This window comes from Plectropomus leopardus, chromosome 7 (genome assembly GCF_008729295.1).
Source record: "Plectropomus leopardus isolate mb chromosome 7, YSFRI_Pleo_2.0, whole genome shotgun sequence".
Taxonomy (NCBI): domain Eukaryota; kingdom Metazoa; phylum Chordata; class Actinopteri; order Perciformes; family Serranidae; genus Plectropomus; species Plectropomus leopardus.
Genome location: NC_056469.1, coordinates 19,594,394 through 19,611,545, shown reverse-complemented (window position 1 = coordinate 19,611,545; position 17,152 = coordinate 19,594,394). Strand labels below are relative to the sequence as shown.

Below are 17,152 nucleotides of genomic sequence, written 5' to 3'. Positions count from 1 at the left end.
AACAGCACTCATCAAATATGAATCAAGATCTACTGCATTGCCTATTTCTAGCAGCTGGCTCAACTACAAAATCTTGAGCAATTTATCTGGTGAACAGTTGCAACAAGGATCAAAATAAACACACAATTAATGTACATAATGCTGGCAAAACAAACAGAAATGAATGTGTTTCAGCTACAAAGCCATTGTCAGCCATTGTCAAACAAAGCTGGGATGGCAATTTGTACAATCAGGTGAGGTCGAAGCAACAATCAGGACAGAGAAAATGACCTATTTGCATGATAGGATCCACCTGTGAATGAATGACCCACCCAGCAAAATCCTTTCCTGAGTAGGAGGAGTGTTAGCAGCAATCAGAGACAACAACTGCCTGTGTCACAAGCTGAGAAGTAAAAAAAAAAAAAAAAAAAAAGGGATGCCAAGGATAGGAAACAAATAAGACAAGACTTAAGTTAAGAAGCTATAGAAACTACATCAATAGATAAATGAAGATGCACATAAAAGATAAAACAAAACAAAACAAAAAAACCTAATTACTGTGCAAGTTGAAAGCTCAAATTACACATTTCACAGAAAAATCTCAGGGACAAAGTAATGGGGACACATAGCAATTATGAGAAAAATAAAGTAAGAGGCTTTCTTTACCCAACTAGCCTGAATAATTCAAGACAGCATTGAGAAAAAAAAGTGGGAAAATTAATACATACATCTATGAAAAACATATTAAGAACCAAAGGATAATCGGCACGTACAATTTAATAAAGAGCTGTATGACCCTGTTAGTTTCTTAAGTTAGTTTTCACTCCCGTTTAGTTTTACCAACCAGTGGCACAGATAAATTGTTGCTGTGTCTAACCAGTCAATATTATGATATTTGTCATAAAAATGCAAACTGCTCCCACATGAGAGATGCTACCTGGCTGGCAGAGTTGCGAGCTTGCAAGCTTGCAATCATTAGCTGGCAAACTAGCTCTCCGTGTCCATAACATCAGCCACTTTGCACAGTCAGCATGAATATTATCTCGGAAGGCGATGGTCACTTGCCTGCATTCGCTCGTGTCACTGTGTTTTATGAAGATGAAGTTCTTTTACTTTCTTTTAACCCTTTAAAACGTGAACAAATTGGCTTAATCTCTTCCATGTGGTACGAGGAGGAGTGTATCATGTGCAGACTGTATGTATGAACCCAGAGAAAAAATTTGCCACTCCAATAATCATTTCTTTGTCGCTTAAAATAAAACCAGTTTATAATGTAAATTAAAAAAATTCTAATATTTTTCTCCTAAACCCCTCCTCAGGAGTAAAAGAATAAATCAGCAGGAGTTTCTTTGCTGTGCTCATAGGCTTCTCAGAGGTTTCTCAACTCTGACAACAGATAAAATACAGAGTTGAGACTTGTTGAAGTTTCCTTTTGGATCTCTTATCTCACAAGCTGATTATTTCAGACAAATAAAGATCAGTGTAGTCAGAGAGGAAAAAAGAGCATTTTAAGATCTTAAATTAGTATTGGGCTGAGATTGAAGGAAGGCTGTTTCTCAGAAGCTTAATTTAAGAGGTATAAGAAAAAGGTCAAAATCTCATAGTGATGTAATTTTGAGTGCAATTATGTCCAGGAGAAATAAGCTGGAAAAATATCTTATTTTGAATTTTCTTTTCCTATAGTGCCGCTTTCAGCAAATATTAAAAAGCTACAGTTATAAACTTTATACATGGGACAAATTTTAAAGATTTTTTTCTTTTAATGTTATTTGTTAACAACAGCAAATATAAACTAGTGCCAGTCTAAATCTTAACATAGAGCATATAAACATTTTTGATAAGGACCCAATAAATTTGTTTAACAAAGAATTGTGAGCAAGATATGCACTGAATGGGATATTTTGCTGTTGAAAAATAAACTTTTGAGGGCTCTCTGGCAACACTTTCCAGCCTTTTCCAATCACCTGATTTAGACACTCAACGTGGACACCTGCTCTTCATTTTCATCAAGCCACACCTGTCCCTCATCAACTCCACTCAGTATACCCATACAAAAACACTTGTCCTCTGTCACATCATCTTTGCTGCTGAAGCTATAGCACTCGCTCCTTTGTCCCTGCCTGTTCATGTTTTCTGCTCATTTTTGTTTTCTGCCGGCGTCCTTTATGGATTTGTTTGACTCTGCTGACTGTATTTGTTGCCAATCTCTGCTTTTCCTTTTCAGTCCAACCTGCTTTTTTGTTGGGTCAAGCTTTTAGACACCCAAATCATCCAACCACACTCAAAAATCATAAACTCCCTGTCAAATGTTTAGACTCTTTATCATCATATTGGTAACTTCTTAGTATAAAGCACATTCCTGTTCCTTTTCATCACAAGTATCCACTTCACACAGAGCCTTTGTGTGTTTTAAAGGATGGGTCAAATGATAAGGCCTCAATGCGCTGGTGTATTTAACTGAATGAGACAGAATGCCCGTATGTCTCTGAGCGGGTCAGCTGATGGATGCCAGTCAGAATGAATGGGTGGGACAGATTGAATCTGTGCTTTGGCGGAGATGAAGGAGGCGGCGCCCGCAAACAGCAGAGCAGCGTCACCATCTGCATGTGAGGGGGGACTCTTTGGTTAAGTTGCAAAGGAGTTGAGGACTTTTTAACGGGTGTCTGTCTCACCTTTAAGGTGGTGCACCTCCTCCTGTCCTACCACCAGACGCACACATGCTCTTTCCTCCACGTACACATTTCTCCTCATCCTCCCTCCCTGCAGTTTATATGCAGTCTCTGAGTAATGGGGACAGATGGCTGGCAGCTTCTTGCTGTTTCTTTGGGCTAGTCCAACCCCCCCACCCCTCTCCGCCGCCCCTGGTCTCCGGCAACTGATGGCTTGGTTGCACAGACTCCCACGGAATAGCAATGCGGCCCCTATCTCTTTCTCTGCAAGCTGAGGGGTTATTGGGGGAGAGAGGGAGGAGAGGAGAGGAGGGGAGGGGAGGGCGGTGTGAGATGGTAAGGGGGCGGCTAGTGAGGGAGGATTATTGCTGACAGAGGAGAAATGCTGTAGGCTTGCAAGTGAGGACAACCGCACAGAGTATGTGATGTAAGCTGTGTGTGTGTGCTTGCTGCAGGTGTGTGTTTGTACATGCTCTTCTATTCTTCTATATTTTTGGGCGTCTGTGATCACTAAGTGCCTGTCCCTGCTTGAGGTTTTGTGTAGGTTCACAAACTGTGCAGAGAAGGACATTGGATGCACAGCAGGCTAAACCCAGGGACAAACAAGGGAGAGAGGAGGAGGAGGAACAGACCTCTGAGCGAGCCCAAAGCTGTCTGTTAGTACAGCAGTACAGTATAGGTTGTGCTTTTGCATAACAGTATAATTACAGCATGTTGAGCAGTTGTACACGCTGACCTATTTATTACTGCTGTCTCGGTGCTGCATTTGATCTGTGTTGCTGCTGCTCTAGTCAAGCAACTCAGCCAATACTGCTGCACGATGAATACGCTTTAAACATGAATTCTGTGACACTGATGCAACACCAGCCTCACAAAGAGGTCATTATTTGACTTTCAAAACAGAAAAGTCAAAATAATAATCCTCGTTCTGTTATATCTACCTCGTCTGTCTTATTCGAAAGTTTAATCTGAGATACTCTGGCACACACACATGCCCAAATCACACACAACAAACCAAAAAGGTCACGGAGCTCATGCAATATGCAATTTATTGTAATTTATTTTAGCCCAACTGATAGGGAAAGCACTGTATTAGAAAACTGAATGTTAAAAGAGACTAGAATTTTTTGCTTAAATGCTGACAATTACTGCAGTAAAATACATTTACAAATATCGAGTCATAGCGCAATGGTATATTCAGTACATAGCAATTTTCTTTATGTGCCAAACAGATGACACAGCACTGCCATTACAGTGCTAATAAAACCAGACAATCTCTAGAGGCCATGTAGTGGTTATTTGCCTGACTTTGGACATTAGTGGTGACAAAGATGGGAACAGATAGGGAATAAACACTGCGCAAATCAAAATGGATTTGACTTCATCTATCAACTCGTGCAGTCTGACCGCTCTGAACTAGTTTTGATTCCACACAATGATGGGAGCTAAAAATAGCCGATTTAATGCCAGAAGTGGCTGTTAGCGTAGGCTGGCACCCCGATGCTGGTTGACAGGGTGGATGAAGACAGATGCTGATGATTACAGGTGGTGCGCTGGGGATAATTACGTATAATGTGCAGTTATTTGGGACAAAACATTGGGACGCAGGGAAAATTCGAAGAGAATGAATTTAAGATGGGGACAGACTAAACAGCTGGGTTTAAGAGTGATGGCACAGGTATGTGGGATAAAGATGTGGACATGGGCTGAATGCTGATAAGCCTTTAGGAGGGGACAGAAGGGGGGGGATAAAAAGACGATACAAAAGGTGGAACAGGGTTAGGGATGAATGTGACGGCAGGGAGATAAAGGTGAAGCTGTGAACAAGAGGTCTCCGGATCTGAAGACAAGCAAACAAGAAGGGGTGGCTTACATTTCTGGTCTTTCCAGGTGACGGTGGGCTCAGGCCGACCCACTGCCAGACAGTAGAGGTTTACATTCTCCCCTTCGTTCACCGACACATTTTTTGAGATGTTGACGATTCTGGCCGGCACTGAAAAACAAGATCAGGCTATTAAAATATGACCTCAAAATCCCCCTTTTTTTCTTCCATAAATTATTGATTACAGCCTGTTAAGGTGTTTAAAATATGATGCAAATCCCTGCACCTCAGACAGAGAGGCAATCAGCTGATTAATGATCTGTGCCTGAGTGCTTACTAAAATGTGCAGCCATACGCTTGACCGTCTATTTAAAATGTACTGAATTCTAAATTGCTGCAAATGGGCATTAAAATCTCCTTCGCTTGACATCTAATCCAATTTGATATTTAAAGAAAAGAAGAACACTGGTAGATATGGTAGTCAGAATTTTTACTTTTCAGGTGAATGACCACTCCTGAACACCGCTTTGCTCCGAACTCACCAAGAGTTGGAGCACTGTGCATGTAGTTAGTTTGATAACAAGATGGCCCTTGAATTTAAATGGCCCATTATCATTGCTTTTAATGAGCTTGGCCCTCAGATTGCTTTTTTTTTGCACAACATATACCAGGGATTCTATTTTTCTCTATCTTGGTGGAGTTGAACACTTGGAGCGATAAAGCACAGATTGGAGTGGCGGTGAAGCTGCTCCCGCTTGATGCACTGACTTGAGGGTGTAATTATTTTGTGTGATATCAAGCTAGGGCTGGAATTGCAGGCGACTTGGAAATAGGTATATATGGTCATCTGTGCCAAGCCTTGCACCCTGCAGACAAGAGTGTTTGTTTGGCTGCAGTGCGATGGAAAAACTCTGTTAGTAAGCAGCTGACATTGTCTCCGCCACCTGTGAGCCAGGCCTTGCGCTTTTGTTCCCAGCAGAATGTACCTCATATATCCTGTTAAAAGTTTTTTTTCTGCTGGTGATGTACAACTGCAGTCTGCACAACACACAGTCCACAACATGCATAAAAATTGACACGTGTAGTGAAAGGTCTGAGATCCATCCTCTGGGCAGTTCTGCACTAATGTCACTCAGGATCAGTCAGACTCTCACTCACTTAGCCGCTGACTTGATGACTGAACGCCAGTCGTAGTCCTGCGCTGTCAGTTATTTAGTCGTTGGACAGCAGCCCCTGTGTACCTCATCTACTACACACGCTCAGTCTCATCCATCTGATCTGCCTAATGTTTAGTTTATACAGACAAGCAACCTGAACTTGTCGCATGGTCGTAAAAAATGTGCTTGAACTTGGCCTTCTCATTGAAACTGTCTTTGTGGTTATCTGTCACCTGCACACATACACACATCAGCCAACTGAGCTTGCAATTTAAAATAAAGATAAATACCAACCTTAAACAGTCAAACATCATGAAAACATTAAATACAGTTTTCTATCATAAATTGAAGCCTGAATTAACACAAAAGAAACACTGACAAGTAACCATAGAGAATCTTAATTGCTTCCCCTGATGTCAAACCTCTTTCACACCCAAAAGACGGCACTGCGCTTGGATGAATGACGAAATGCATAATTAAGCCATTTAGTTTTTATCCAAGGCTGCTTACAGTAACATTGCTGCACGGATATCTTTTTTTGTGCAGCCGCGGTGGCAATCAAATCTGCAGGCTCTGGATATATCAGGGAAATGAGCCAGCACTTATAATGGAAACAGTAAACATTTATTACAGCTTCCTGTTCTGTCTCAACTCAGCTGCTCACCTTGGACAATGAGGTAGACATGAGCGATGCGGGGCTTGTTATTGGCCTGGAAGGTGCAAGTGTAGGGTCCCTCGTCGGTTACTTGCACCTTGTCGATGTGGATGGAGAAGTCACTGTTGTTGCTGTTTGCCAGCGTAACGCGCTTATCCAGCGACCACTTGTCTGTCCCCGTGAACAGGATGTTAGAACGGTTCAGCCAGGCCTTGTGGGTCACCTCCTCGTCAATCCGACATCTGCGATAAGCCAGGAAGTGATTAACAGGTGAGACGCCTGTTTGACATTATGTTAAGGGTTGATATTAAATACTGCTGAGGAGTGATTTTATCATTACATTCATCATCTGTGCAGATATACAGCAGGGTGACATATCAAAGGAAAAACCAACATAAAGAGTTGTCGTGTTGAGCGCACCGGGCAGGATTTAATGCAACTTAAAAATAGATTGCACAAGTCTCTTGAAGTTTACTGGAACACCATTCACCCAAAATATTCCACATATCTTCCCTTTTCTAGTGCTTTTATTAGAGGTGTTCCAGTACCTTTTTTTTCTTTTCTGATAACAATTATACACCAATACTTGAACTTGTATCAGGGCTAATACCAAGTACCAATTGGATGGCATTGCATAAAAACAAACAAACAAAAAATAACAGCTGTATTTTACGAATCCTTTTTATGGCATGGCTAAGGTAAAACCCTAAACTGGTAAGAAAAAATAATGGCCATATCGCTGGCATTTTGCTAAAAAATAACAATACTCCATTTGCCAGCAATAAATTTATCTTTGCTGCTCTCAAACAACAGTTGCCAGTGACTGCACAGTGCAACAGTTTGCCTATGTTACTCTCTTAGAGGCAAAAAGAAGAATTGATTTCCTAAAAAACTAATGTTTCATACGGGTGTGAAACTACTTCAAAGATGTGTAAGATCAAGAGGGGAGGATTGCAGAATGCAGCTGGTTGAAACATTTCCCAGCTAGAAATGTTACACTTTTTACTGAGACCTATGTGTAATTAGAGGTGTCTTCTTCTGCAAAACAAATGGTCGTGGTGAACAACACCAGTAAAAACACTGAATAAATTTGAGTATTAATAGTGACTGCAACCTTTTCCATTACATATAAAAGACAGCCTTCCAAGCAGCACTCAAAGATTGATCCAAATTTGTCTGCACTGAGTTTGAAAGAGAGACTGAATAAGTAAGAGATATATAAAAAGAGAAAACCATTTTAAAGTTTTCACTGGTCTCTGTGTTGCTTTGTACTGTTTACTAACCTGTTTTCCGGCCTCTCCGTGGCATTGAATGTCACACCAAAAAACAATAAAAAAAACAGCACATACACAGAAAAGGCCTGCTTATCTGCTGCAGAGCCATGTACACATACCAATAGTGGTATCAGAACAACTTATTATGATGGTGGCGAATGTTACTGATTATGTTTCTCCCATAGGTAGTCATTTAGGTGAAAAATACAGTGACTGCAAAGGTTATAGCAGATGATTCACATATTTTTTTCCTAATCAAACCATTCAGGGACCTCTTGTACCCTGTACTGTATGTAAGCATCTGCATTAGTTATGTACTCCACTAATTTATTTATTTTTCTGTTATTTATCTGTCTGTAACCTCTTGGGTAACCCAGCACTAATGATTCTCCATCACTCCTTTTACACAGGTAGAGAAAATGGGTCAAATTATAAAAAAATGTCTGTGATCAGTTACAGAAAACTTTTGATTAAATGGCTGCATGAGAAATGGTTGAATAACATTATTCTCTTAGGAGTTGTTTTGTCTGTAAAATTGAAAATAAATGCAGTCCAAGATACAATTCAAGTCCAGGTGAATGCTGACTGGCCGTTCGCCTAAAACTGTCTGTAAAGTCGAGATTAAAGTTAATGGCAATGAATGAAAACAAATGTGGACATAAGGAAAGTATGAGAGAGTAAATGATAATGGTGCTAGTGATTAAAGCATAGTGAATCACTAGATTTTTTTTTCCTTCAAAGGATGTGGCACACCTCAAAACAAGGACCATGATCCAAAGGTGTAACTTCAGTTCTTGTCTTGACCACTAGATGTCCTTACCCAGCTTCAGCTCACTATGAGGCCATGCCTTTGTAGTCCTCATGTTTAATTGATATGACCTGGATAAATATCACTGTTGAGGTAGATCTTAGATCACCTGCCAAGTCAGCGGCAGTGACACCACAACGCATAAAAGCCTCAGTGCTGAGGAAGTTTGGAAGTCTTCAACAAATAGGCTAAAAGGCACTGGACTCACGTTCAGGTGGACACATGACATGAGGATGAAACCATTCAAAACAGTTTTGAAAATAAAAGAAAAAAACAAAAAAGGAAAAAAAAATGATTAAGATTCTGTTCGTGGCTGGTGGGTTTCTATAAAGTGACAATACTTAAAGAAATCCCACCATAAAAATTCATTATCTGTTTACAAACACTCTGTTAATCTATTTTTAAAATTAATCACTTCTCCACTGATGATGTTGCTACAGGACTGCAGGCCCAAAGGAAATGAGCACCATAATAGCATCAAATGTGCCTCTTCTTAATGGCCCGCATCAAAGCCAACACAACAGCATTGTCTCAAGCATAACACAAGTATTTGTGCCACTTGGGCAAAAGTGATTTTACATGAAAATAGAGTTTATTTATAAAGCTGTTTAGTCTTCTGTTTGTCGGCTATTGGCCATTCAGTGCAGACTAAACTTATACATCTGATTATAAAATATGCCACCACATTTCTAGCTAGAAGCTATAAAGGCTGTGTTTTGTACTGTGAAACTTCCAAAATAATATGTGGAGCACCTTTGCGTATGTTTTAAAGCAGGGGACCTCCAAACACAAGCCTGAGTTGTGACATGGTTAACAAGAGCAAAGCAGGGAAACATATTTCTGCTATGAAAAAATCTCCAATCTTTGTGTTTTTTTTCTTTTGAGTAACTGGACAGTGTTTCATCTTTAAAAATATTCATATAAGACACTCTTGGAGGGAAACGCAGACTTCAGTTGATAAAACATGAAGACTTGTGCAACACGTAGAGGAGCCACAAGCAGTGTTGTATGTTTTATGCAGTGTTTTAGTCCCGATCACCATAATAGAGAACAAGGTTGACCAAAACCAGAGTGTATCAAGGCTGAGACAAGTCCTTTGAGGGGTTGAAACAAGTCAAGACCAGGCCAGTGCCAGTCCCACTCTGCAGGACACACTTTCAATAAAATGTGGAACATGCAAACCTTAGGCACTCAAACCGATGTGAGAGATTCACATGCCCATAAAAAACACCCAGTGATAACAAATTCATTCCTCTTCATTTACCTATTTTATTGCCATATTGTGTGTGTGTGTGTGTCTGTCCAGTGTGTGTATATGTAAGGGTGCTGCTGAGAAATGTCTTGATAAAATCATCAAAAGGCGTTGCAGATGTGAATATTATGTGTGGGAAGCGTCCTTTGTTTTCTATGAGCAAACAAATACAGACACGAAGGAGCTGAAGTCCATATAACCATCTTTGTTCATCACTCTTTTTTTGCACAGGCAATTTAGTGATATCCCCACAGTTGTGGTCTTGAAATCGAATTCCAAGTCTTTTTTTTTGCTGAGACTGAGACAAAACTTGGTAAAAATGTGGTTGAGTTCCTTCAAAAGGTGGTCTTGAGCACGATCTCCAGATTGAGAGCAGTCTTGAATAATGTAAGAGTGTTCTGTTATGGTGAATGGCATGAAAGCTGGCGACACTGAAACGGACACAAGAAAAAGACGCTCGTAACGTGACACTGCTGCACAGCTTTGCTGATACCAAACTGCTGCTCAGGAATAGAAGTTGACATTGAAAGCACAAATTTTACCACCCAGGTGCATTCAGGTTAAAGTTTTTTGGTACGAAAACACGCAGATAAATTCTATAGCTTTGACGTCTTCGCAGCGTCAAAGCATCTTCAGGCTCCGTGTCTTGATGACATTATCAGCATCCTGACTCTGATTTCCAGAGTTTCAAGTTCCAGAGACTTGTTGATGTTGACACATATTGATAGAATCGTGTTTGGCTTCGGAATGAAATATGTAATTGAAGTGGAAGGCCCGCTCTTCTTTTAGGAGAAAAAAAAAAGGAACTAAGAGTGGAATTTGTTCACAGATCTGAAGAGGTGTAGGCTTAAAAGTGATGGAAGTAATGTTGACTTGGACTTTTTGGGCTGCTGAATGTACTGCCAAGCCAGGTCACATCCACGCGAGGGGAAAAAAAGCAAGTTGGCTGTTTTTCTGCTTGGTTGGGAGCCGGGGAAAACTGTGATTTCTACTTTATCACTCACAGTTAGGCAGGTGGGGCTGGCAGCAGAGGAGGTCCACCCACCGAGCAGACCTGTGCATCATTATTATCACATCTATGTAAAAGGTGATTGCAGACAGACGGGAGGATGCCAGCGACATCTGTAGCATCATTTAATCAGCTATAAGATAGACAGAACTGGAAAATATGGCACGGTACAGGATGCCTAATTGAAGTTTTGTGACAGAGAATTGGCAATTACATCAAAATGACAGGTGGGGGGAAACACAAACATGTTTTTCATGTAATTAGTAGGTGCAGGTGTAGGATCAAGTGTTACCTCAAAGTGACGCTTTCTCCTTCCAACACTGTAATGTTGTCCGGCAGGTGTCCGAATTCTCCTCCGTGCACGCTGGACGCTGCCAAGAAAAATGAGAGAAGAGACCAATGAGCATCCAATAATGGCACCAGACGCTCCACTGGTGTTCATCAATCTCAGGTCAGGTGCTCAGAAATCGACTACTTCGCCGAATCAGGCTGGGGCGGGGATGTGCTCGGCATCCTGCCTACTTATTTCTGAAGGGAAAGTAATAAATATACTAAACAAAAGAGTCACAACGTCTGCACTGACCCCCATACTTGAATAATGATTTGGTTTTACCCTGCATTCTGGTGGGATGCGCGTTCATTGAACAGCACTGATAATGAGCCAGGGGAAGAGGATTCACGCGGAGCTGCCGGAGCGTGAAATGAAGGGACAGCAACGGTAACAGAAGGGATGCTCATCCTGCCTACCAATACACACACACAGACACACTCGGAGAACAGAGGCACATGCTTACAAAAGCACAAACACCCACAAGAACAGACACACACACTGAGAGCCATTAGCAGAAGTGGAAGTACAAACTTGGCATCTCTGAGATGTGTTTCAGACACTCAGGTGAGAAAATCACTTTAAAACAGTTTGAAGTCCTTTATGTGAACTTGCTTGGACTGCAAACAAAGATAACCAAAGATCTTATATGCTGCCAGTGATATTGCCCACTGAGGCTGGCTGCTCCCTGGTACGAAACCTGGCCCTCTCCATCTAAACTCTGCCAAATAGCAGCATGACACCGGCTACCTCAGCTTGTGCCCCCCCCCCCATCTCCAACAATCTCTTTCTCCCTCTGCCTGCAAAATGACCTCAATATCTCCAATAGGCTTTTGCTGTGGTCTAGCCTTGAGGTTTAATAAATGGTGACTTTATGAAACGAAACCGGTGCAGTGTGGAGCTTAGAAGCACCTCAAGGTTTGTTAAATAGCCGCACAAAGTCAAAGACATGTTAAGCATGCTGAGTGAGAATCTGCTGGGAGATAAGACCCAAAATGACGGCAGTGCAGCACTAAACGGACAGGAAATGTTGGGTTTTAAATTAAAGAAAGGGTCTTTGAGGAATCAGGGTTTGATTACAAAGAATAATGAGAGAGGCTTCAGAATTATCATGCACATCATGGATTGCTAATCAAAAGGTTTTCAAACTGCATAGCAAAAAGTCCAGAGATGTGCCAACTACACTAAATAATAATTAATCATCTCTTGAATAAAGACTCATCATGCTCGTACTTTCCTGTGTGAGTTTGTGAAGGTGGTGTGGTTTGGCATATCTGTGTAGATATGCCAAACTAAACATAAGCTTCCTTTGTGATTATGTATTCATGTATTCGTGTGTGCATGATTATATGTGTGCACCAGTGCATGTGTTGCTCATGGTTGAGTTTAAGTAGTTACAGTATTGAGCCGTCTGTTGCTCATTTGTGTGAATGTGTGCATTTGTTTGCTGACATACCGATGCAGAACAAGAAAGGAGGACAAACTAATGACGCCTCAAAAGAAAACTGGCCCTGAAAATCTCCCACTAAAAGCTGTAATCGCATTAATGGGTGCTGCCGCTGCCGCTGCCGCTGTGCTATCTAGGCCGGCCAAGGATCCCAGAACTGGCTCCGTCTCTCTCTCTCTCTCTGCTCTCTGAAACCCTTGGGGAGGGGCGTAACACATTAGCTATTGTGTCCAATGTTCAAAAACTGTCACAAGCTTTCGTTTATCTGTGGTTTTTATACAGAGTGATGTTGCATAGCATTGCTGTGCTCATGCTTCCTGTCTTCGACTGAGACAGTCCTCAGCTCAAGCCCTCAGCTGTTCCATTTCAAGTGCTCTGTACTCTACACACTAGACTTTATTTAGGTTAATTCAATTCAGTTCCAAGGCTTGGGGCTCAGAGACGGGAGTGACATGCTGTCACAAATACACACTACCCCACATACGCAATTACAGACACACACATAGAGAAAAGACGCTCTCGATCACATAATGTAACCAGTGGGACACACACGCCACGCACACATTTTGATTGAATGAATGATGAATGCATATGCCGAATGCTCCAAACAACATTGCGAAGGTTACAAACCAGCGGGGAGCAATTCCCATTTCCCTACTCAATTCCCATTTTCACAGCTCGATTGGCACCTCGCATTCTAAAACCTGTATCACCCTGCCTCCACTCCCAGACGCAGCACAACACGATAACCAGGTCAGCACACTCAGCCTCACATTTCTTCTCACACGCACTGCATCACAGGACCAATCACACATGCACTGATTTCACACACACGTATGCAAACACACTCATCGATGTGACAACAATCCAAACAAAGATTTACTTAACTTTCCTCGTGGAAATTACAAATGTGACTTGATCTAGATACACAAAGTCGAAATACACACAGAGAAACACACAGTGATATCTTGCACCACTCTTCCTGATTTACACACACACCCACTACTGTTTAACCCCTACTGACCTTTCTCAGTCACTCTGAATGCTCAGTGCACAGTGAAGTGTTGCTTTGACCATGGCATAGGTAGAAGTATTCATTAGAAGTGAAAATGATGTGAAAATCAACTGCTTGTCTAAAACAAACAGGCCCAGCGTGTCTTTGAGAAATGGGAGACAACCTCTGTCCACTGAGACAAAAGCTGGCATTCATGCTTCTCTTTTCACTTTTCTAGCAAAGCATCACGTAAGAAGCTATTGTGTAAAAATATTTGCTTTACAGCTGGACTACGTTGTTTTGGCACCAATTTTGAAAATAGAAAGCAGACCACAATGCATATAACCCAAACCCTCAGGATTGTAAACTGGCTATATGCCTGGAACTGGCTGCTGATTATAGCTAAGTTTGACAATAAACTGAGACAGTCATGAAAACATGCACAGATAATGGAAAGAAAAATCTCTTTTTGTGTTACCATTGCTGTGACTCCACTCTCGAATTTAAACTCCTGATATGATGAGCCAAAGCGACTTGCGAAACGTCTTACAACCTCAAAAATGTAGCCTATACGCGAGGTGCAAAGGTGCATAAGAATAAATCGATTGGGTGTCTTGAATAACAAGACTAAAAGTGTCAAAGCAAGACTGTACTGCAGTGTTTTTTTGTAAAAAGATGCTGTTAATAACAATGTTAAGATGATGTTTAGTATTGTAATGTTCACCATCTTACTTCAACGTGTTAGCTTGCTAACATTTGCTACATAGCAGAGGTGGGACCAAGACATTGTTTTGCTGTTAAATCCCGATTCTAGACAGGGAAGTCCTGAATCAAGTCCTATGTCAACACCGATAAGTCCTGAGGCAAGTCCCAAGTCCTAAACTTTGAGTTTTGAGTACTATACATTTTTCATATTGCATTTTTTTTGTTGCTGACCACTGTGTATAGTTTTTCTATGCAAATTATATTGATTTTGGTGTCTTTTTTTCTCAACACAACAGTAGTTCTTTATGGTTCTCCCCTGCAGCTTCATTGGATGCTGTCAGATTGGCTCAAACTAAGTGGATCTCGAGAATTAAATGTTGACCTGCTGGAAATAAACAGTCTTAATTTTAGTTGATTCAGAAAATTAAGGGAATTGAATTGATGTGCAGCATACTAGTACTAGTCAACTTGCAGTAAAGTCATCAATTTGTGACTTGAGACTTACGTGAGTCCAAATTGTCTGACTCGAGTCCTCACCTCTGATGCTTTGCACTTGATAGAAAGTACAACTAAAGCTTATACAAAAGTCATCAGTGTAGGATATTGGACAAATTAAAAATTTAGCCTGATGATGGCACAAGATGAAGAGTCAGGGGATATTTTACCCAAAACCACAAATGTCATGCATGCGCGAGATGAAAAGCTAAGGGATCACTGAGGTCACAAGGATTTGTGCTTTGTGTATCATGGACATCTGTGCCAAAAAGTCATGGAAATATTACATATTTTAGTCTGGACAAAATTGGTGGACTAACTGACCAACATTGCCATGCTGCCAGAGTGATTAGCAGGACAATTTCTTAGTTTGTTGATACTTTTTTGTTTACTATTTTAAAGAAAATTTGTCATTGTCTGATAATGATCACTTGTTTGGTAAAAATTTTAATGCTAGATGAGATTCTGAGTGCTTGATTTTCCGTCAAGAATGCTACACAGCAGTCTTCCGTTGTCAAAATTGGCTAAAGCAATCAAATCAAATTTAACACTATAATGGTTATTGCTTCTACAGATAAAGGAATATGAAGTGCGCATCTGCAGCATCTCATTAATGGGAGAGCAGGGGTGCTGGTCGTAAACATCATCTGGCTGAATGACTGCATGTGTCTCAAACCCTTTGATGTAATCATCGTGATTTATCCCTTTCAGGCAATAAATTCAAATGTTGCTGGCCAAACACAAAAGATCAAACAGAACAATAATGAGCCCAGAGAGCAACCAGCAGTGTGCTGTTTCATGGCCAAAACAGAAGAGTCAGACATCACTTTCAATTCCTGAGCTACTTTTGGCTTTATTGATCCCTATCTCAAATTCTGCTTTTTCTCTGCTCCCTCCTGGGGCTCAGCATGCAGGCCGATGAACTGCACCCACCAGGGGGATTCAGGAGTCTTGCCCATTGACACTCTAGTAACACGGGTGTGCCTGCCAACGGGGAAGCTTAAACCACCGACTACCCTGCAGACTCTAAATGCGGAAATGCAACAGTGTGAATTCCGAAGGAACACTTTTTGTCTTTATTGCTTTAGTGCGATACTTTTCTCAAACAAAAATGGTTTTGTATATGAGAGAGAAAATCCTGAGCTTATATAAAAACACAACCAAGCTGAGAAATGATAAATAACCACCAGTGTAGTTGGTGAGCACTGCATCAGGCCCTGGTGTTGAGGTGGTCACGGGCATATTAAATTTCCCTGCTCACTGTTGTTTACAGCAGATACAGTCCGTAATGGCCACTGGTATCTGTTGTCCTTGCTATGACCTGCTGTTTTGGCACACAAAAGGAGCCCACATTTCCATACCATACATGTACAAACACACTTGTACTCTGTCCAAACGACCCCCGTCAAGCTTTTGTCTGCACATGGTATTGAGCCTCGGGTCTAGACTTGTCTGGCATTTTTAAGAGAATAAAATTTTATGGACACGCCTGAGGGATTACACACAGGAAAACATTGGGCCAGCCAACCATTAATTCACCTATACGGGAGGTCTTTGTCAATCAGTTCAGCTGCTGCAATGTACACCCTGCAAAAGCACAGATCTTTTTTTCTCATCTTTGGATAACGCTTTATCTATTGCTGGCCCATAGGAAGGCATTCGCATAATTCCCTCCTCTTGTGGTCCAGTGTTTTTGTCTCTCTACTCTCCTGCATTGTGTCTTTTGCAGCGTTGCAAGGCTGCTTGCTCAGTACCCATGAGACATCTATTATGTGATTTGTATTCTCTTGACTTTTACATGCGCCTGTTTGTAATTGCACTTGCTACTGGCAGACACTTATGAGTAGAGCTCTATTGAGCTGTACAACTTTAGCCTGCGTAGTCCTTGCAAGGCTGTCTTTGTACTGTTCATCTATTTCGCGTTGCCCTTGACGATCAAATAAACACAGAAAGGAGGCAAAGCTACTTCTGAAAGCATGATTGGCGTCAAGACGGATAACAGCGGAGGCTATAATGAAACCCATAACAATAATCCGTTTTAACGGAGGCTGCCGTGGTTTTGAAATTGAAAGGCAAAAGAGAGAGGCATTGCACAAGGTTAGAAGGGAGAGGTGAAAATAGATAGCCAGGGTGAGCTGAGGTCCTAAAGAGAAGAAAGTCACTGAGAACGAGGTAAAGCTGTAGTAGAATATGGAATTACAGGATGTTGTGTAGTAGCAGCAATAGTAGATGTAGTTGTAGCAGCAGTGGTGATAATAATGTGGTGTTGATAGTAGCAGAAAGAGAAGCAGCGGTGAAACGGCAAAGAAAGTGCGAGGACACAGTCTGTAACACTGGGGCAGAGAGCAAAGCAATGGAAAGACACACCCGCATAATTAACACCGGCATGCTGCAGCCAATTAAATATTTACAGAGGCACTTCCCTCCGACACCTTGATGATGAAGAGAGGCAGCCCAAGGATTATCAGATGCCAGGAGCCCAAGGCAGGAGACAAGGGGTTGGGGGTGGAGGATTAAACATTAACTGGCACAGATATCCCTTTCTCTTCCTCGTCTGA

The 17,152-nt window shown here is 41.4% G+C and overlaps 1 protein-coding gene across 1 annotated transcript in view; it reads right to left on the bottom strand.

The window, feature by feature from the left end:
* Positions 1-17,152, bottom strand: part of iglon5 (IgLON family member 5) — a 111,782-nt gene that overhangs the window by 10,909 nt on the left and 83,721 nt on the right. The window contains exons 2-4 of the mRNA XM_042490323.1: positions 10,918-10,996; positions 6,292-6,524; positions 4,522-4,641 (exon numbers count right to left, since the gene is read on the bottom strand). Coding sequence (XP_042346257.1) covers positions 4,522-4,641; positions 6,292-6,524; positions 10,918-10,996 — 432 coding nt within the window. The remainder of the gene's footprint in view (positions 1-4,521; positions 4,642-6,291; positions 6,525-10,917; positions 10,997-17,152) is intronic.